Consider the following 22,127-nt stretch of genomic DNA (forward strand, 5'->3'; position numbering starts at 1 on the left):
ACAATAGCCCCCAGAATTTTTGAGAGAGTGGATTTTCTCCATTCATTCCAGAAGGGGCGATGCATATTAATCAACTAGAATTTCAGTCTAGTCTGTTCGATAAAATATGGAACTTCACACCAATGCGGGTACTATTTATTATACGGCATACTCAATTTTTAGATGTCGATGAATGTTTTCTGAAAACTGACAATTGCCATAATCATGCGGATTGTACTAACATTCCTGGCTTATTCACTTGCGAATGTAAAGTTGGTTTTACTGGAAATGGAACAACCTGTGAAAGTAAGGAAAACACACTATTTCATTGCGAGCGTTTAGGCGCGTTTCTAAAAATTTGTAATTAAAATTTGAGGATTATATTTTCAATCATATTTTGAAGCCATCTGGAAAAAAAACCGCAAACAAAAGAAGTGAAAATAAAGTCAGATATACAATCATAAAATAACTTGTTTAGATATTGATGAATGTCTGCTCTCCCCTTGCGACGAGAACGCGATTTGTAATGATACAACTGGCTCATATGAATGTGAATGTAAGGATGGTTATCATGGCAATGGAACGACCTGTGAAGGTAGCAATTAAAAAAGAACAGACTGATTTTAAAACACAATTACTGGTCATAATTTAACAACATTAGACAGTTTTATATTTAGCCAAATATTATAGTTATTTGTTTTTTTAAAAAATTCTATAAAATATTCAAATAGATGCCAACGAATGCTTAGAAGCATCTCGCTGTCATTCTGATGAAAACTGTGAAAATTACCCCGGTAATTACCGATGTTACTGTCGAAATCCAGGGCAAATGGTCAGTGAAACAACTGGTCGATGTAGAGGTTAGAATGAATTCTTTACTTATTTCTCCTCGTATTGCTTTTCAAAGCATTATAGCGGGGTTTTTTTAACTGAACGTAAGTGAAAATGGCGATAAGAATGCACTTATTTCTCCGAAAGGGCCAATGGAAAAAATCCTGCTCAAAAAACACTGTAAACCTTTTTGGTGTTAAGCGTTCAGGATTATGCCGAAGTTTATAGCTACATATAATTAGGTATATAAATTTACTTAAATTGTTAATAATTATGTTTTCGTGGTTTTAGATGTCATGTCATTTCAAGGAAGCATTGTTGTGTTTAGTGTGGGTAATTTTGATCAAGACCTTTTCAATCCTAATAGCCTTGCCTGGTATGCGCTTAGTTTACTATTTCAAGCTGCGGTTAGTATCCTGAAATATTTTGTTGATTTTTTGAAATAAGAAATTTGAAGTGAATATAATTTTTATGAAATTGTGTTGATTATTATTTGTAAACACCTCGAAATCGCCTCAGGCTTCGTGATTACAAGCCTACACTAGGTGGAGAACTATATCCTTTGTAACCGCGGTGATTACTTCGCCTTAGGCTCAGTGAGTATAGGCTTGTAATCACCTTGCCTTCGGCGACTAATTGTTAAATATTCGAAACATCAATAGGAACATATAAAGTAAGAATTGAAGGTAGTCACATTCACTTGCAGTTAAATTTTTCTACTTCATTTTCTAAAAATAGATTGACAATATTTACCTTGGAAGCAACCTTGCAAGTCAATACACAGGCAGCCGAATTACTGGGTTTAGGTAAATGTGTACCATTTTTGTATCGTAATCGTTTTTACTTTATCATTTAAAAACTTTGCAATTTGATTAGGCGAATGATAATTTCAGTGGCAGAAATTTCGTACATACAAAGCTTCTAATGGGAGAAACGATTTGATCTGCTTGTGAAATGTTGTATAGTTGAACATTTTGGCAGTAATTTCGACACGTAACTTTAACAAAAAGTGTAATAATAATGCGTTTCAATATGCGCACCAGGTATTTGTAATGCGCACCCAGGAATTTTCTGTTTGTACGCTTTCACCGAAGTTAAACGACATCGCACGCATTCTGTGTACTCGATCAAAACTAAACGCATGTAGGCATGCATATTCTATGTGCTCGATCGAGGCTAAACGGCACTGCATGAATAATTATTTTTTGTACACTATCAAAACTAAAAGCCCAAGCAAAGAAACTCATTTAGGTCAAGTAAACGCTTAGCAAGCGTCTTATAATATAATAATAGCGATTATAGTAGACTATGGCAACAAGCTTTTTGGGTTAGCCAATGGTAGCTATAATAATTAGTACTTAAGGCCTAGTTCATACGGCGCATTTTTGTCGTGTCGACTGCATTTCAAACGATAGATAATGAAATGATAATGAGGCTGAATTAGGTTTACCATCTCATTATGTATTGTTTGAATTGCATTCGACGCGAAAAAAACGCGACGTATGACCTTGGCCTAAGTCATTATTTTGTATAATTTTATACAGGCAAGGATCAATTGTTGCGACATACGTTGCGACGTTTGAACCTAAAAGCAATGTGACATTGTCATCCGCACAAGAGGTCATGCAATCAAGCTTGAATGTTACAAAGAATGAAACATATCTCGGGGATTTTAAACTTGTTGGAAGCGTAAACGAAGCAATACAATATAAAGGTCAGTCTCTACTATTTCCTTGCCCGTCGTTTTGAGATTTAAAGATGTGCATTTTACGAGTTTAAAATTGTAACCTTGTTTAGAAAAAAATCACTACTCTTCATAACCTCTATAATTATATAAAACTATTCTCTTTCCTCTCTTGTCTCTATACAGGGTCGATCAAATACATTAGTTGACCATTAGATTAGATTATACGCTAAAATGGCGAATATTATTATTTTATTTTTACATTAGTGAAAAGGTATTTCGTTCTTTTCGATCACACAAAATAAACTAGAATTTCTACTGTTAAATAACAACTATTGTCCCTCCACAGGTTTGTGAGCCACTTTATAGCCTTGCACATGTGCGTCAATCGAACGTTAATTGAGTTGACCATATTCATATAATTTTATTCTGTTATGCCAGCTTGTTTCTTGGAAAGAAAGTAACGTTCGAATGACGCCAATGAACTTACACATGCCTGAAAAATGATATGAAATTGAATCGATAACTTCTGTAATGATATGACCAGTTTTTAATTCACCTTGTGAAATCATGAATAATTAATGATCTAACTTACAATCATTGCGTAGTATTTTGGTCACATGCATACATCTGTAATTCTCCATAAAATAATTCTCGTGCTACGCACTCGCCATTGTAAAAACCCATACAGATCGGTCGCTCGTATTTTAAATAGTACTTATTGAAACAAGTAGAATGAAGTCTACAAGTTAGTGACTGTTCATCATCAATTATGCGATTTGTGCGACGTGCAATTATGCCATTAATACACATTTTTTCAATTCTTTTTTACACAGAACTATTCATTTGTAAAAATACAGCATATTAGGCATTTCATATCGTTACATGCACTAATTTAATTATAAGAGAAACAGACACTCCAACAAATGTTGAGCCAAAATGTGCTCAATTTCAATTGTGCTGCAGTAAATTTCAATGAATTTGACCTGTATGGTAAATGGTGCCCCCCCCCCAATATTTTAGATAATAAGTCCCCTGAGTATTTTAGAAAGAGTGCTGCCATTATATTGCGTCTATCGACATTTCAGTGAATTTCAGAATTTATAACTGCTCAATTTAAACTGTTGACTTTTTACTAAGAATTCCAAGTGCAAGCGATAATTTTTCTTTTTGCCGAAAACTTTGCGATGTTAGCCCCCCCCCCCCCCCCCCCATGCCACCAAAATATGGCACATCTTCGGTTGCAACTGCATTTATTTCATTTTAAAAATATTTTCAACACGCCAGAGATGCATGTTTCCTGTAACGATTTAACTTAAAGGACATTGGCAACAGATTTTTTTATTGCTTATTCTAAACATATTTAATGAGCTGACCATGAATATGCTATTATTCGACCACCAAATATTACTGTTTTCGATTTATACCCATTTTTCTTTACCGGGACTGCGTTTATCAGCCGCCATCTTGGCCCAGATTCACAAAAATTATATATTGCGCAACTTGACCGTCGTGACGTCATCTGCAGGTAAGAGCAAAGCAACAGCACATGTTTATATAGATGAACTTGTTGTCTGGGTGTTAAAGACTTAAAGTCCGAAAGTTTCTTTATTGTAATGGAAACTATTCATAAAAACCAGGTTGATGAAGTTTTACCGTACCAGCATGAGCCAGAAATTGGCGAAAAGTCCCAAAATTTAAGCGAGTATAGCGATTCGGACGTTGATAGTGAATCGCTATCTTCTGACGAAGAACACGACCATATATTCGAAGAACAAAATGCTTGGCGCTTAGAGTCTCTTGATTGGTGCAAGTGTGGCAATTGTAACTTTATGTCGAAAACTATCGAAAGTTTTTGTTGCCATGAGAAGGCATTGGAGTATAATGAGATGATGCCCTACTTAACGAAGTTGAAACGCTTGGCGAAAAGTGTTTGACAGCGCATAGTGATTTTATTAATAACATGCTCGCTGAAGGAGTTCTAAAGATCGATGTCTGTCGTTATCTTGAAGAAAACTGGCCAGTTGACGACGAAGATTTGGAAAGAACTCATAAGCTGTATCGACTTGTATCGTACCAACGATGTTCCCGCTGGATATTCCAGATTTTAGGCAGAAAGAATCGAAGGCCTTTTCCTGCTTGCGTCTATTTGAAAATACGAGAACAATTTGCATCGCCCGAAGGACTTTACACTCATTTTAAATATTCGAAAACATGTAAAAGGTTAGAATTTTTATCTCACGTTGAAAATTAGAACTTTTTAATGCCAGTTTATATAATTTCAGAAAAATCACGTATTTAATATTTGGAGAATTACAATCTTGAAAATAGTATATCCCTATATATATACTTTACAATGATACCCGCATATAATATAAAAACATTTCTAAATAAATTTTGCCAATCTTGTCAATTGATAAATGTGATTACCAGAAATTTATTCATAAACATAAGCAAAAAAATCCATTTCAATTTGATTGCTTTTATAAATTGCCTTAATTTGCTTAATTTTTGGATGAAACATACCTGGTACTGAATATAGGCAGAGAAACTAAAATTCTACTATAACATGAACTGTTTCTATCCAAACTGATATAATTCACATTTCGTAGTCAATCAAGACCTATTGATACACTTTTCTTGTTTACATTTACAGTCATGAATGCAAAATTTTTTTATAGCCTTGCAATTGCACTTTTTAGTTGCACATTTCCCTTTGCATACACATTTTGGCCTGTTTAATTCTTGTTCTCTATTTTGAACAGATGAATGAGTATCTTGAGGGACTGCTGGTTTGCTAAACCGGGACTTTCTTCTGGCTACAACCTGTTCTTTCAATGGTCGCTCTGCTCCTGCCAAGTACTTCTCAACTAATGATGGTGGTTCAGGAGGAAGAACTTCATTGGCATGAACTTTGGCTTTTTTCAAAGTAGGAAACTTTGAACGCAATGTAACAACTTCACTCAAAATTGTGTTCACATATTCTGTAACAAGAATTTCAATTAAATTAGCATTTTATCATACTCAACCTGCATGCATGTTGTATGGAATTATATATATGATACTCACCATAGGTTGGTTTTTCTTTGAGTGGTTTGGCAACAGCCTTTTCTCCCTTAAATGCCTTTGGGTAAGCAATACTCCATCTTAGCTCCCCAGCAGCAGTTTTGGCTTGTTTTCTAATGCTGTTCTCGTTGTAGTGTAAATTGGAACAGTATAACCTATCAAAATAATTAATGACACATGGATAAGAGTAAACTATGCATGAGAGCAAACTATTGCTTATGCTGTGCAGGCATCAGGGAGCCAGTCAGAAAAACGTACCTTGCAGTTAGTGAATGATAGGAAAAATATGTGTTTTTGGATGCAAGCAAGTTATCAATGGAGTGTTTTGACTCTAATCCTGATGTCTGATGATACTGTGAAAGCTTACGAATTGCTGCAATTAGGCGGGGCCTGGTCATCATCTCAGTAAGCTTTTTATATGGGGCAGAACCTATAATGTGAAAGCAATATACCATTTATACCATATTTCTTTCTCTTACCACTGACAACACCATGATGAGTGCATATCTATAGACACAACTCCACAAAGTTGGTAAAAAACTATATTGCTTACCAAACACCAAATGAATTAAGTATCTTAAAATTTCCCCAAACCTGTTTTAAGCCAATCTCTTTCCAATGTTTCGTGAAGACATTTTGTAAACAATTTGTTTTCGGGATGTTCATGTATGTTGACAATATGGTTAAGTAAGCTGAGCCATTTCTCCTCTCTTTCATCAGCATTTGTGCTTGAGTTGCCAACCCAATATATATGGTTAATAATAGACTGCAGTACAAATACAGTAAGATGAGTTAAAATAATGGCATTAAATAATGTTTATAATAATAAGTTTTTTGTATACATGTTGATCTGCCTTTGTAGTGACTTGAAAGTATGAACTTGATTTTAATATTATTAAATATATCCTGTGTATTTAATTGGTCATTGTAACTTACAGCAATCCATGGTTGAATTTTTTGGAATTTTTTCTTTTTGGCAACCTTTGTCAATTTTTTCTTTTCCCCTAAAAATGATTTTGGAACATTATTGCAATAAGGAAATAATTAGAAGGTCTTTCCGTATGGTCTAACTAAAAAAGAGAATCGGTTTTGCACCTTTCGCTACATGCCACACATCATAAGAATGTTCAATCTCTGGCTTTTCATTCGCCATGTAGCTTGCTGTTTGAAGATGTCGATCCGTTACCAACTTTGACACTTTGACATTATTATCTTCTAAACATTTTAATTGGCGTTTCAACGATTCCAACTCCATCGCATTGGAGTTTTTCACTTCCGTGGACTGTTAAAATAGGAAACCATAGAAGAAAATTATATCACTGTTATTTTTGTAACACTGTCAGGCTAACAATTTATAAATTTTGAACTTTTCAGTACCTTAATGACTTGTGTATCCAATATGACGTTTCTGTCAACATCCATTGTACTGCCCGATCCAAGAAGACCGGTGTGTCCAGGGCTATCGACACGCATATCTGAAGCAATTACAATCGATCTTCCTTCGACCTCTTTCAGCTTCGAAGTTTGTTCCTTTTTCCAAACTTTAAAACTGATGGAATGACATAACATTTCAATATATTTGACAATTCTCGTTGCTTTACGTTAGGAATCCTCAAAGCAGAAAACAGTCTAAGAACTTTGGATGATTCCAACCCTGTAGCAAGGATACCAGAAGCCAATAAAAGGTGAAATATGGGCATACAATTGTTTGTTGGGCCTGTCGTCCACTTTTGTATATGGTTTTCCTCCACGCAACAAGAGCTAATAACATTGCAAAATGATCCTATCTGGCTTTCGATGGCAACGGTACAATTAGCACCACATTTCCAGCATTTACCAAACACTTGCATGATGGAATCTTCGAACACGATCAATTTAATCTGTTCTTCTGGTAATTTCCCCGGTCTCAGTAAAACACGCCTCTGGTCTGGTTCTTCTTCGTCCGTGCTCTCCGTTTCATTCGATGTTTCCTTGCCTGGTACGTACTCTTCTTCTTTTGAGGAAACTTCACTGATACAGCTGCTGTATTCCTCGGGGTGGACGCTGGTTTCTATCGTGTCATATGTCGACTTCAACTGAGTAGCTTCATCCAGTTGTGCCTGGTTTTGGAGGCTCTCCTGGTTAGGTTGTATATTTAAGGTTGTCGATGATGCGTCCGAAATGGTTTGTGTTGGAGTCGATATCATTTGTGGTTTAGTTGTAGTTTGAAAGAATGTTGAAGTCGCGTCCATGACGGTTTGAGTTTTAACTGAGTTCGACATGATGGTTGTTTGTGTGGACTTGGAAGAGGTATGTGGAGGATTGAGCGCTTCGGTGGTCTGTGTTGAAGCCGTGCATGTCATAGATATTGGGGCATCTTCTTGTTCACGTTGCTGGACGTCTAATTCTTCACCGCTTTGTTCGTCGGATGTAGACGCCTGCTCCTTTGAGGTTGAAGGTTGTCCCTCCGAACACATCTCCAAAATCCCCTAATAAACATGCAATGTAGATTAGAGAGAAAATATTTCATTTTCAAAATCCGTTTAGCAGTTATAAAATATACCTTTTTTCGTTGTCTTCTCAAGGTATGTTCTCTCGTCTTAATGCTTTTCGGTTGGTTGGAATCTGCTAAGGGCTTGTTTAATGTTGGCAATGCATCTCTTTTTAAACGAACCGAAAACTTTTCTTTGCATTCTATTCTCTGAAGGAATTGTGGTGAATTTCCTGGTTCATACGCATCTTCGTTAAAGTGCAGAGAACATATTCTAGTGCACGAAGATGGTGAAAAAGATTTCCGTTTACAAAATTCTATCCACGCCTTTCTTCTGTATTGCTGGTCGACTGATTTTCCACTCGGAAACGAAAAAAAATGGATACCACTATCTGTTTTACTGCTACTATTACACCCGTAAACTGGGCAATACATATTTTGCTAGACAGTTCAGCCAAGACTGAAGTATATGACTATGGTAGGGAAGTAACATGTGTGGCGTTTACACGAGGTGCGCCGTTTGCCCGCTTTGTTCTTTGCCGCGCGTCAGCTGCAAAAACAACTTGCGGAAAATGATAAATACGACGCCACGGTCAGCATGCATTTTGCCAAATTTTAACCAAATGCGCGTCCTTTTTCAGAATGATAGTGCTGTTTTCGGTATCAGACGAGATTAAGATTGGATTATAGTTATATTCTTTAATATATATTCATCCTATAAGATGGTTTTATGATTTATAAGACGAGTGCATTTGGTGAAATGTGATATGTCAACACACTGATTTGTCTCTCTCGTAGCCGTGCTAGGTCGTTTTGATCTTTCCAATTTTCTTAGATGAAGCCATGCCGCCCTATGTAAGGTGTCGTCGGCAAGAGTAATTAAATGTGTCTTTTAGCATTCTTATTCTCATTCTGTCTAAGAGTAGCATTTTGTTAAAAACATCTTATTTGCTAAACTTCAGCGCGTTGCAAAATGTATTCTCGATTCGCGCGTATGACATTTTTATAAAGCAGCCAGAAATCATTGCTTTACGACCCAACGTTTGCGTTTATCGCATCAATGCGGCAGAAAACTTTTGCTGTTGAATACATTTTACTTGCTTCGCGGTAAACTCAATATTAAACTTTACTACATCTAAATTTTTACTCATAAAATGCTTTGGGCACATATATTAATACAGGCCGGTATATTTGTTTACCTGCACATGACGTCACGAAATATTTCATGCATAAATTAACATATTGGAAGCCTTTCAAGATGGCGGATGTCTAATAAATTTAGGAAGACTTTCCAACAACGTTTCTTCACAATTAAACGCTTTGAAAAGCCCGTAACGACAAATTAAGTATTTCGCAGATATATATGTTAGATGTAAGCAATAAAAAAATATGTTGCCAATGTCCTTTAATTTCCTTTCTTTTCAATTATTTTGACGAAACAATAATTCCACCTTTATTAATAACAAACCAATAAATATAACTGCCTCCAAATTATATAGATTACAATGAATGCAACTCTACATCGGGTATCGATGCTGTCATCTGTGGCAGAGGGGGAAAATGTATAAACGAAGATGGTTCATACAGATGTGAATGTGACGCTGGCTTTGAAGGAACTGCACCTAATTGCAAAGGTATTATGGGAGATGTTTTCATGGTATTTTGTAATGATCAAAACTAACTACGCAAATGTAATTGACTCCAATACATAGATTACGATGAATGTGACTCTTCATCGACTACCCGTGTTGACTGTGGTAGTAGTGCAAAATGTATAAATACAGAGGGTTCATATAGATGTGAATGTGATACTGGATACAAAGGAATTCCTCCTAGTTGCACAGGTATTGTGAGATATCTCATGTTCTTTTATTGGTATCATGACTATAACTATACGTTCATTTAATTGACTCGCGGTAGATTACGATGAATGTGATTCTTCATCAAATACTCGTGTTGACTGTGGTAATAGTGCAAAATGTATAAATACAGAGGGTTCATATAGATGTGAATGTGATACTGGATACAAAGGAACTCCACCTAGTTGCACAGGGTATTGTGAGATATCTCATGTTCTTTTATTGGTATCATGACTATAACTATACGTTCATTTAATTGACTCGCGGTAGATTACGATGAATGTGATTCTTCATCAAATACTCGTGTTGACTGTGGAACTGAAGCAAAATGTATAAATACAGACGGTTCGTATAGATGTGAATGTAACACTGGTTATGAAGGACCTCCACCAAATTGCACAGGTATTGTCAGAGATTTTAGGTTACAGAGATGTGAATCTGACACTGCATGTTTTCAAATAGGTGATGACTGTTATACGTGCGATAATTCAGGGGGTTCGATATTGATATATTTGAGAGCGTTTGCGCTTTCAAAGAAAATTAAAAAATACCTGGATTTGTGACTAGTGCATATGCAATCCCCTATTTATCACGACCTCGATATGCACCTAATTCTATAGGGGGTTTGAGGTTTTAAAGTTTCGTTTAACAAGTTCATTAGACAATGTATACATTGCATACGTTTGTACATCATCAAATAGTAATTATATAATCATATACACTTCTTTTACAGCTGCATCATCAGCCCATCCACCAATGTACTTCGGTATGTTTGCTTATACTTATTTTGTATTTGATATACTTAATAACCAAGTCTAAATTCATTTAGTCAGCAGCTAGTTATAGGCCTGGGGCCGGTTGTATGAAAGCCGGATAGCGCTATCCACCGGATAGTGCTTTTTTAAATCGCTTCAAAATCGTCAGTTGTTAGCAATAACTTTGTTTAAATCTTACTACTCCTAAATTGAGGATCCTCTGTAATAATTGTTGTTTCCAAGGCTGAAATGTTATTGCTTTTCAAGCATTTTAAGAGCGGTTGAAAAAATCACTATCCGGTGGATAGCGCTATCCAGCCTTCCTACAACCGACCAAAGCGCAATATTCCATTCAAAAGATGTACAAACCAGAGCCCAAAACAATTGATTATAATTATAACTACTCTTCACTGAATTAGATCATGATAATATTAAGAGGGGAAGTGTGTTTATTTTGCAATCTTTTTTCCCCTCTGAAGTACAGTATTTACATCAACGGTGCTTCATACCGACGCCTTTCCTTGCATGAGGGTGACGAAACTTAAATAGAACTTTTTCATAATGACGTCAAAGTCTGATGTTACACGAAGTTTGATTGGCTCGATAGTTTTGTGGAGCCAATTAAATTTCGTGTAACATCAGACTTTCCGCGTTTGACGTCATTATAAGAAAGGTCTATTGTCGCATGGTTAAAATGCGTCAAAACAGAGTACTTTTTGTTTTAGTGAATGAAGAGGATCTTGAGCTGGTCAAATCAATCATCATCGCGATCATTGTTTATCTTGGAATATGCTTCTTTGCTATGTTTATTCTTATGATTACCGCATGTTTTACGTAAGTCGTATATTTTGTTGTGATTGCTAAACGACTGTGACCTTTTTCCGATTGTTTCTGAGCCTTTCGTGGTTGTCTTGAAGCCGGCGCGTTTCTGAAAACAATTCTGAGAATATTTCTTTTCATGTATACGTAATCCTTGTGGTACAAGTCATGTTCATCAGACGTTGCGGTACAACAATTGCTTATACGAATTTCATGCAACTTGTTTTTAAAACCTTGGATTGAAAATCTGAAACGTTATTGAATTATTGAATTAACAATAATCCAGGTTGAACATGATATGAAGAATTATCAAGCCAAAGTTTGTCGTTATGTGATCTATTCTCTCATCCCTATTATATTTTTATCCTTACTATTCATTTCACCCCTAATATTTTGTTTCATTGTTAGAATTTTAAAGTCGGTGGAATCTTTGCCAGAAGAATATGATATACGAACGATAAAGGTGGCTTCAATAGCAACTCCGAAGTACAAAGAACATCCAGTCATGAAAGAATACTACCAAACTGATTATATATCATGATATTATTATTATTAGCAAATTTAAAGCTTTTCTTGTACTTGTAACTGGCCTGCATGGCTGTCAACTATGCTGCCTTTCTTTTAAACGGCCCTTAGGCATTATTTTCGATTTCTGTGTAACGTAGTATTGCTCAAAACACTTTGCGATACTTCATCTCTCCTTTAAAAAAATCCAAGATGTATTATGACTTATTTTCAATTGTTTTGAATCATGCAATCATCCCTCTAAACAGAGTAAGTTAGTTGACAGGCACGGGCTGATTTATAATTAATCACCATAATTAATGACTTTTTACGCGGTATTTCACTAGTATATTTTGACGCACGCACATTCACTCTTTTACTTGTTGTTTCTAAATTTAGATCTTAAAGAATTATAATGCTATAGTTCGAAATATTCATATTCACTTTCAACGGTTTTGTAATTTTTGTAATAATTAATTTCTGGTTTAATAAAAAGTATACCGATATCTTTACAGAATATAGCAACCCTATATAATTGCAATTCCCATAAATGTGGCATGGCCATGGGATTAAAATATAATCATATATGGCCAAATATGCTGGCCGGTAAGAATTGTGTGGGCTCATGAGGTTCATTTTTTAGTTCATTATTTTGATCAGTGTTGCTCAATTCAAAATTGTTTTTATGTTATCAACCAACTACACAATCTAATACAAATACAGCCCAATTATAAACAAACACGACTATAAAATTTAATATAGTAGATAGTAATATAAAAATTAAACCACTTAGCGATGCTGCCGACGCCACTTAGTTCGATTAACACTGAAAAAATAATTAACAATTATATAATAACGTTAAGAATTCAAGCAATTTCATTGGTCGAGAGCCATGATCTATAAGAGCACAGACGCACGAAGTGACCTGACAGATAATTTTAACGAATTTAATCAGTAATTTCTTGTTTTATTTTGTCAGCCAATCACTTTTTAGCACGTGTCTTAAGCTAGCCAACACCATTTCGTCAATCTTATAGCTCATGCACGCGTGATATGTCGCCTGTTTGATTTCGGAATTTTTTTCGATTTTATCATATAAAACAAATAGATAAAATTGTTATATTTCACTCTTACTTCTATTTCAGAGCTCTTAACTGCGATCATCTGGGACAAATTGCTGAAATAGAAAGGAATGAAGTCGCTTCGCGCGAAAAATGTCGCTTGAAAAAAATCGGCTTAAGTAAAGCAAGAGTCTTTACCAACCAGCTCTGAAGTGAAATTTTTTGGCACCCATGAGTGGTTTTTGACAATTTTTTGTTCACACTCCCCCTACAGACAGTTCCGGACGTGACTGCTATACGGAAATTACACATACCATATCACCTAGGAACGCTATCAGAACAGCGAACTTAAGGCTATTCTCCATTCCCGTCCGCTTCACTCGCGCGGGCGAAGCGGCTTTTGAAAATCTGCCCATGCGACCGTGACCGCACGGAAAAACAAAGCGCGCTTCACCCGCGCGGGCGGAGCGTACGTCATTACGAATCGCCTTTAGGCCTTGGTTATACGTCACATTTTGGTCGCGTCGAATGCAATCCAAACAATAGATAGTAGGATGACCAACCTCATTACCATTTCATTATCTATCGTTCGAATTGCATTCGACGCGACTAAAATTCGACGTATAACCTAGGCCTTAGAGAACACACCTTTGCAACAAAAGCTGTCAAAATTTCCACAACATTATAAATTATTATCGGTCAATGTGGTGCACGAGTGAATAGTTCCCCCACGTGCGCGCCCAGCGCAGGGAAAGGCATTAAAATTATTTAAATTTGTAAAAAATATGCGAATATATATAATTTTTATGCTCATTTGCCTGTAAATGAGGAATTGATCGCATTTTAAGAGTTTTCAAAGTCATTAACTACAGGGTGTCTCAAAAAAACCGCAACCACTTAAATATGCAAGAATATTAATATTGTTCTGGTTTGCACCATACGTAGTTCCAGTAAAACGACTTTTAGCATTGTAAATGAAGGATTAAGAGCCATTTTCAATTCCTAGAGGTGCACTTTAGATGCTTGACCAATTGTGCACCGACAGGTGCACAAAATGCACAATCGATTAAAATCTAATCCATGGTACGAGTATTAACTGCATATTAATTTGGCACCGGCGTTGTCCAAGGTTGTACTTTTCCCCGATGGATTTCGATGACGAACCTTTCTCAAAACGTGTTTTGTTCGTACGTATTTTTTACGTCTGGATATAAGTCAGGACGATAAAAACTTTTCTTTGCCATGCATGCATTATTGTGCTTTTAGAAGTTTTGTCAAATTCCCAGGGGCAGAAAGGCTTTTGTGCATGCTTGTGACAAAGATATGTAATATATGCACAAAGCTGACATTATTTTTACCCATTCAAGGGCTGGGCATAGTCACGGGGCATTAAAATTAAAACAATAGTTTAATTTATAAAGGTCTTCTTTTTTATACCCCATGTACAGTCAGGAAGTCACCTTCATTTTAGGACCAGACTTTTTTTATTTGTTTGGTTTTCCAGTTGACAATTTCCACAAAGTTGTCTACTGTAAATACAAAGAAGCGAAACACGCCCGCTTTTACTGGGAAGGCGGTCTCATAGGCAGTCTAGCATTCAGACAATGGCTTTATCCATGCTAGCGTTTGTGCACTCAATGAAGTCTCATTGATTTATTGGTATAATCTTCGCTTCCTCTTGTTTTGCTGCTGATTAATAATTTCTTCAATAATGGAACCAGAAGGTAAGGGTGGTTTCATATGGTACCATAATTATCCAGTGTTCTATCGTGTGATGATGAAATAATTATAGGATATTACACGCGGTTTTGAGTAGATATGGATTCTATGTTCGAGTAGCAAAATCAATATCTTACGAGTGGGCGCAGCGAACGAGTGGGAAATTGTTTTTGACACGAGAACATAGAGCCCATGCATATCTCAGAGCAAACCGTGTAATATTCTATTTATTATATGGACTAAATTCAGATTGATAAAAGTACACACAAAGAAGACAAGTAAATAAGCCGCGAAAGACCATTATAAAAGCAAATATTTTTAAATTATAGCCTAAACATTAAAGTAGATTAAAATTAATTTTACTTATCTAAATATGTCTTTCAAGTGTTTTCGTTTGTATATCCTGATATCGAACGTTAATTTCGTTTTATATACGAACCAAAGACCATAGGTGGGAAATTTTTGAAACTGGTTATGTCACCTCTAAACGTGACAAACGAAAAATACGCGCACTACACCCCGGATGTATAACGGCGTGTAAATTCTGCGAGTGTTTTAGTTCTAAGTAAGATGCCCCCATCCCACTTAATAAAATTCGGAGATTTTCCGCGGACAAAGAGAGCAAATTAACTCCCTTTGCCCAAAACATGGGGAAAATTAATAATTTTTATGCATTTTTTGTCCGAAGTAATTGTCGAGGAGATCGGAGAAGTGTAATGTGATAGACACTAAACCGCATGTGTTGTTGAAAATATTTGAAAAGATCAATTCAGAGGAAACATGGTTTTTATGGATTCTGCGTGATCAGTACCGTTTTGTAAATAACCATGTAGTGCATGATTTAACGTAAAGTGAAAGTAATTAAAGTTAAAAGCAGCATGTGAGCATTATGTTATGTTTGGTATGTAAATCCAATTCGGAATGCAAGGAGATGATTCCTAGGTTGTATCGAATAGTTGACTTTATTCCGAACTGAAATACATGCATCGAATGCCTAGTCCACACAAATTCAAATTTAATATAAAGCTTCCTGGAATTCTGTCCTTGAAGATCTCTAGCTATTTGAACATGTGACAGAATGCCTTGCATGCATGTGGTGCATGCATTCCAATATAACAATCTAATTAGTTTGCCTTTTGTCTTAAAATCGTCGTGTCGTGATTCCAGTATATTAGATTCTCTTGTAAATCAACTTTTCGAGTACACAACAAAACGCTTGATCAATCAAATTGTGATATATTTAATGCAATATTGACCGCACGTACGCTTTAAGTCATTTGTTACTATGATTATTTACCAATAATCATTTTGGGCAAGGAAATCACCATTTATTTTAGCAAGGAAGGACTATTATTTAATTGATTTTCAACGATAAGTATTTACCATTGCCTTAAAGCTGTTTACTGCATATAACGAACAAGTGTATATCACACCGTCTAGCTTTTACCATTAAGGCTGTATACGGTATTTGAGACAATGGATTTATCAGTGCGATTGTTTGTGCAGTTAATGAAGTTGCGTGTATTTCTTTGTATAATCTTCGCTTCTTCTTGTTTTTCCGCTGATATTCATCAGGAATGGAAACCCGAAGGTAAGGATTGCTTCACGCTCTGCCATATTCCGTTTTGTCGGGGGAGAGTTGAATTGAAGCTGGACGAGCCATGAATTAAATAGCATTCCTTTCATAGAACAGACGCCATAAGTGGAAAAGTATACAATCGAAGTTTCTGTTGTACCTAATACAATCGTATGAGCAATAGATATTATATTATCGTAGTAGGTATTATATTATTGTAGTTAAGTTTGCACAACTTCATTCTATGTAGTGACGATGCAAAGACTCAGGTGTGTATATTAAATGACCACCGTACATTCATTCTATGCAATTCCAATTAACATAATTTCACGAAATTCATGCAATTGTGTGTCTGTTCACACGACCATTTCACCAACCAATTCACTTCTGATACATGTTTTATTATCGTGTTTTTTGAAATGTATATTATGGAGCAGTGAATAAATTGAAGCCAGTACATATTGCTTTATATTAGTAATAAGAGACTGCATTCAGCATTTCTATACGTCAGTGGGCGGTCATTCAAAAGGCTTTTGCATTAACGGTGGATATTAAGCCAAAGTTTAAAAAATGCTTTCATATACAGTATAATATATAACTTTAAATGACTGAGTCTAGCTTCATCTTATGCATTAGAGATCCACATTCATTGACCATTAAACTATATACAGGCAGACAATGATATATACAACTTTTATCCGCCGCGTTTAATTAAACGCTTTTCAAACTAACAGCTGAAGCCAAAGAAGTGAATTGGCTCCAATTGCATCGTGTGAACAGACCTTAAGATATTTACTTATTTTGTTATCCGATTTCCTAGTTTCATTTTAATTTGATGCAATGTCATTTATCACAATAAAGTGTATATTGTATGTGCGAAAATATAGCTAGTATCAACGATTTTAACAAATATACATATTACAATGTTTATAAATTTTCGATAAGCAACGTAAACCATAGAGCAGCAATAGAGCATCAACCAATATACTTTTTGTTCCTTGCTTTAGTTCTAGCTCACGTTTGAGCTTAGGTTTCGAGTTTCTTTTACGTTTTCAGTAACCTAATTATAATCATAATACATAGATTATTACTACTTCCTGAGAAAAGGTACATTATTTACCATTTTACATGAAGTATTAAAAATTTAGGCATTCTGATTTGCTTTGTCTAAAAAATGTGAACAAGTATGCCGATTAGTTTAAAAAGAAATTCCTCGTTGTTCTTGCAAACAGCTTTAAATAACTCATACCATTAACAGTCATTAATAATTGATTGCCTCCATGTTTACTTTTTACAGGTAATTTAAGCAACTACGGTACTCACTTTATTGTTGGATTTATGCCCAATAGTCGTCACGATGCTTACATTGGTGTATCTATTCTTGCTTTTAATGAAACGAATATCACGATCTTTAGCACTCAGACTGGTAACCCTTGGAATTTTTCGGTACACATTGACAAAGAAGGAGTTTTTGAATATAAGCTACCAATTGCTCTGCGAATGAACAATTGGGCATTCCTACAAAAAGGTATTGAGATTTCATCATCGAGAAATATTTCAGTTTCGTGTTTGAATTTTGGTGGAAACAATAACTTCGGAACTGATGGAAAACTAGCTTTACCAATTAACACCCTTTGTTTCGTTTACGTGGTTGCCTCGTATCCATCATGTACTTCCGCAAGTTTGGCCGTAATATCAGCACATAACAACAATACGATTAACGTTTTCCCGAACAAGAATGCTGTTTTACATTATCGTGGACTCCTGTATGATGGCAAATCATCACAACTATATATAACTGAAGTTCTTGAAAAACTTGACGCGCTATATATATCTAGTTCATCTGATTTATCTGGAACACTTGTTATTGCAAGCAAGCCAGTGTCTGTGATATCTAGCGTAAGCTGCGCTGATATTTTTGGGTGGAACTCTTTTCTGGAAGCGACCTTGTTACCTGTTTCACTGTGGGGGTATGAATACATTCTGGCAACAGTAGGAACAATGGATAAATCACAGGGGGATATTTTTCGAATCTTTGCCTATAAAAATAATACCATTGTTGAAGGTTCACATTGGACAAAAGTTTTGTCACTTGGGACCTACACAGAGTTAATACTTGGAAATAGTTTGACATCATATGTCAAGTGTAGCAACCCATGCCAAGTTGTGCAATACATCAGAGGTGAGGAAATTAGTGGGATTGATGCGGAACCTTCAATAATGGTTCTTCCATCAGTTGGTCAGTTTCTTTCATATTATCACGTGGCACTGCCGCGGTTTGGTACAGAGTATCACGATTCAATAACAATTTTAATACAGCATAAAAATATCGATGGTTTGTATATGAATAGAACAAAATTGAATAACTCACGATGGGAAAGAATCAATGGAACAAATTATGTTTGGACTGTGATAAGTTTGTGGGATCAAAGTACGGTTACAGTGTATCATGCTTCGTCGTCTGTGAAGTTTGGTCTTCTTGTATTTGGGTGGAATAAATATCACTCTTATGCTTACGCTGGTGGTTTTAATTTATACGATAAATCAAACGGTAAGTTACTATAGTCATGGAATGCTGTTCATTTTTCATTTTTTTTCAGGCATGATAAGTTTGTTGGTGTAAGAAATATTTTATGAAAAATTATCCATAAGCGAACTGATGAGTTTGTAGTTCTTTATAAATCCTTCAATAAATTATTCGTTCTTAAATTTTATTTCAATGTATTCAGAGATTTTCATGATCGCATTGGCCTAGCACTTTCCAAGAGCATACATAATTTTTGTGTTAAATAGAGTTTTACCGCGCAGAAAAAATTGAAGGTCATACTGACTGCTCTAGCCCACTTTTAGTCCGCTAAAATACATTGAGAGCCGTCGCTACAAACTTCATTGGGGAGGGGGCTGCATATTCATATATTCGTCTTATGCCTGACTGATGTCTTTTGTTAGTTATTGTTTCTACGGTTGTACGAACATGAATATATGAATATACATTTTTCTTCTAGTGACCGCCCTGGACATATTTAATTAAAAATACACTTTCGTTATACGATTTAATTGAATTGCATTGCTACATCGATCTTCACTTCCTTGTGCACATGGAAAACAAAGAAAATTCACAGACAGGGCGGTAGCTAGATCGCTTAATTGGGAGGGGGGATATTCATTCATATATTCATGTTTATCTACCGTAGGAACAATAGCGTACGAAAGAAATCAGTTGAGCATAAGACGAATATATGAATATACACCCCCCCCCCAATTAAACTTCTAGCTACGGCCCTGTTCACAGATAACGTTGGCCAGCACTCGTATAGATAAAGCATGATTGTAAGACAGAGTGAGCCAACAATGCCAAAATACCTAGTGTCCTAAATAAGTGCTTTGAGATCATTATTGTTTTGTTTGAGACGGCACACTGTAGAGTACTTTTTAAGCAACAGCGAAGACAAAGACACGAAGCACTATATATACGTTATTATTTTGAACAAGTTCCAAATTGCACTCTAAACATTATATCCGTGCATGCATGGCATAGAATTAATTATGTCCCCCAAAATATCAACATCAATAATCGGTAGCCATTTAATTTGCCTTCAATCGCTGAAGGGGTATACTTGCTTATTAAACTGCGGTTATTTTTCTAGCCGAAGCTGTAATAAAACGTGTTTATAGCTAGCTTCGTTTTTTGGATCACTTAACTAAGAAAAGTGCGCTTATTTACTCGCTTTTAACTTCAAATTCTATATTCATCAATATAGCCAAATATATAAAGTTATATAAACTAATTAAACACATTAATTTTAACTTTCAGAAATGAAGAACTTTTTATCACTGGTGCCGTCTTATACGTCTAGAATCATAAGTAAGTATGTAATGTATTTTTTTGTGTTCCTTGCTGTGTAGTTCCAAAGTTTTTTTACTATTTCTCCGAAGATACGTGTTGGCTTGAAAATTAATTTGCCAACCTTATCAATATATAATACAGTAATTAGTACAGACAGTAGAAGCTGACCGCGCGCGTAAACAATGCAGTCGAAGACTGAGTATAAACAGATTTCAGGGCTGCCTATGCTCGCAACGGCCGTATATTTTCAAACAATCAAAGGTTACCCTCATATTTTTGTGAAAAAAGCGGCAAAAGTACTACGAGATTCTTACCTACATAACACATTTAGATTTATAGTGAAGTACATTTGAAAATATTAAAGTTGTGTTTACCACAAAAGAATGGCTTTTTATTGTTGTGCCGGGTGAAATATTATCAAGTGTATTAGATAAGTAATTCCGACTTCATTATACAAGCAGAGATACAAAAAACAGATAAAACTTCATTGAAATTTGACGTAGCCAATATAAGAGAGTTGCTGATTACCTCGTTTTACAGATATTCGAAATATAGGGGTAGAGCAAGTACATGCATACCTTTTAGAAGCGACAGTGGAAGGAAAATATAACTCTAAAAAACAAAATAGAAACAAATTATGTTTTCCCTATCGCACCTCGAATTTTCTAACGAAAAAGAGTTGTTCAGATTTTAATAAATTATTCGAAGCTTTTAAAAGCTAAAATTGGATTTTAAATCTATGACGCGCCGAATATTTCTATATTCTAATAATTAATTTATTCACATATGATATTAATTTATTCACATTTTCAATTATTTTATTCACACTTCATATTATTTTATTCACACTATGCAAATTAATTTATTCACACTTTTCAAATTAATTTATTCACACTTTTCAAATTAATTTATTCACACTTTTCAAATTAATTTATTCATAGCTTACAAATTAATTTATTCATACTTTATAATAATTTTATTCACACTTTATAACTATAAAGTTTTCACATACTATAATGAATACATTCACACTTAATCATAACTTACAGTATAAGAACCGGTTATTGGCAAGTTTAAATGTGTCTCTAAAATCACAGTAAAAAGTATGTAGTTTACGCAACTTTCATTGGATCATGGTGTTTGCCAATGGCGCATTTCATCGCACGGGAAAGAAATGAACATGGACTTCGAGTCTTCTTTGAACAATTACAAAGATTGTTAGCTGAGTTTACAGAGCTTAGTGAAAATGAACATGTCGTCACTGATGATTTTATCGAGACTATGGCTCGAAGATTGGAAGACGCATCTTCCACATTGCAAATGTTGGTAGAGCAGATATCGGTGGTTATCCTAAACGGCACGGACGAAAACAGCCACCGTGATAGGAACCTATGTGACATCCTTAAAGGAATCCTGGAAACCATACGTCAATTAACACAAGAGTTTATCAATACGAAATCAATATCAACTGAACAACCTTTTGGGTACTCTGTAACAGTCTGTAAAACAACACTAGGACCAGGAAGACCTTCTTATATAATAGAGAAAGAACAAATTGAATTTTTAAGAGATATGCATTTTACATGGAGCAGTATCGCCTGTCTCCTTGGTATAAGTATGAGTACTCTTTCAAGAAGAAGAACGCAGTTGAATATAAATCAACAGCCAGACGAATGGACAAGTATCACTGACGACCAGTTAGAACTTGTTGTTCAGGATGTTCGTAATATCACCCCTAACATTGGTGAAAGACGACTGATGGGGGCGTTACGGGCTCGAGGTATACGTGTTCAGCGCTGGAGAGTGCGCGATTGCCTTCGTAAGGTTGACCCTCTAGGTACTGCTCTAAGATGGCGACCTGTAATTTACAGACGCAAGTACAGTGTTCCTACGCCTAACGCCCTATGGCATATTGACGGGAACCACAAGTTAATTCGCTGGAAGCTCGTCGTCCATT

The 22,127-nt window shown here is 35.5% G+C and overlaps 2 protein-coding genes across 7 annotated transcripts in view; both read left to right on the top strand.

Annotated features, from left to right (window-relative positions):
* Nucleotides 1-12,498, top strand: part of LOC114533436 — a 119,176-nt gene extending 106,678 nt beyond the window's left edge. For 4 of the 6 annotated variants that reach the window (XM_028554952.1, XM_028554950.1, XM_028554953.1 and 1 more), the window contains 13 exons: nt 163-285; nt 458-574; nt 711-839; nt 1,102-1,217; nt 1,549-1,616; nt 2,355-2,524; nt 9,530-9,664; nt 9,743-9,874; nt 9,951-10,082; nt 10,160-10,291; nt 10,623-10,655; nt 11,370-11,478; nt 11,872-12,497. In XM_028554952.1, coding sequence (XP_028410753.1) covers nt 163-285; nt 458-574; nt 711-839; nt 1,102-1,217; nt 1,549-1,616; nt 2,355-2,524; nt 9,530-9,664; nt 9,743-9,874; nt 9,951-10,082; nt 10,160-10,291; nt 10,623-10,655; nt 11,370-11,478; nt 11,872-12,004 — 1,529 coding nt within the window. In that variant the 3' untranslated portion in view covers nt 12,005-12,497. Of the gene's footprint in view, nt 1-162; nt 286-457; nt 575-710; nt 840-1,101; nt 1,218-1,548; nt 1,617-2,354; nt 2,525-9,529; nt 9,665-9,742; nt 9,875-9,950; nt 10,083-10,159; nt 10,292-10,622; nt 10,656-11,369; nt 11,479-11,871 lie in introns of all 6 variants that reach the window. The other 2 variants (XM_028554949.1, XM_028554948.1) reach the window with 1 other exon arrangement.
* A 2,241-nt stretch (nt 12,499-14,739) lies between these two features.
* Nucleotides 14,740-18,946, top strand: LOC114533420 (IgGFc-binding protein-like). Its single transcript, XM_028554932.1, has 3 exons — nt 14,740-14,752; nt 17,621-18,874; nt 18,924-18,946. The coding sequence occupies exons 1-3, from the start codon at nt 14,740-14,742 to the stop codon at nt 18,944-18,946; spliced, it is 1,290 nt and encodes a 429-aa protein (XP_028410733.1).
* Nucleotides 18,947-22,127: the final 3,181 nt, after the last annotated feature.

This window comes from Dendronephthya gigantea, unplaced genomic scaffold, assembly GCF_004324835.1.
Source record: "Dendronephthya gigantea isolate DGI-Jeju-01 unplaced genomic scaffold, DenGig_1.0 000090F, whole genome shotgun sequence".
Classification (NCBI taxonomy): Eukaryota; Metazoa; Cnidaria; class Anthozoa; order Malacalcyonacea; family Nephtheidae; genus Dendronephthya; species Dendronephthya gigantea.

Coding starts and splice junctions, on each gene's coding strand:
- LOC114533420 (XM_028554932.1), top strand. Junction 18,875..18,923: donor TTTATACGATAAATCAAACG/GTAAGTTACTAT, acceptor ATTTTTTTTCAG/GCATGATAAGTTTGTTGGTG.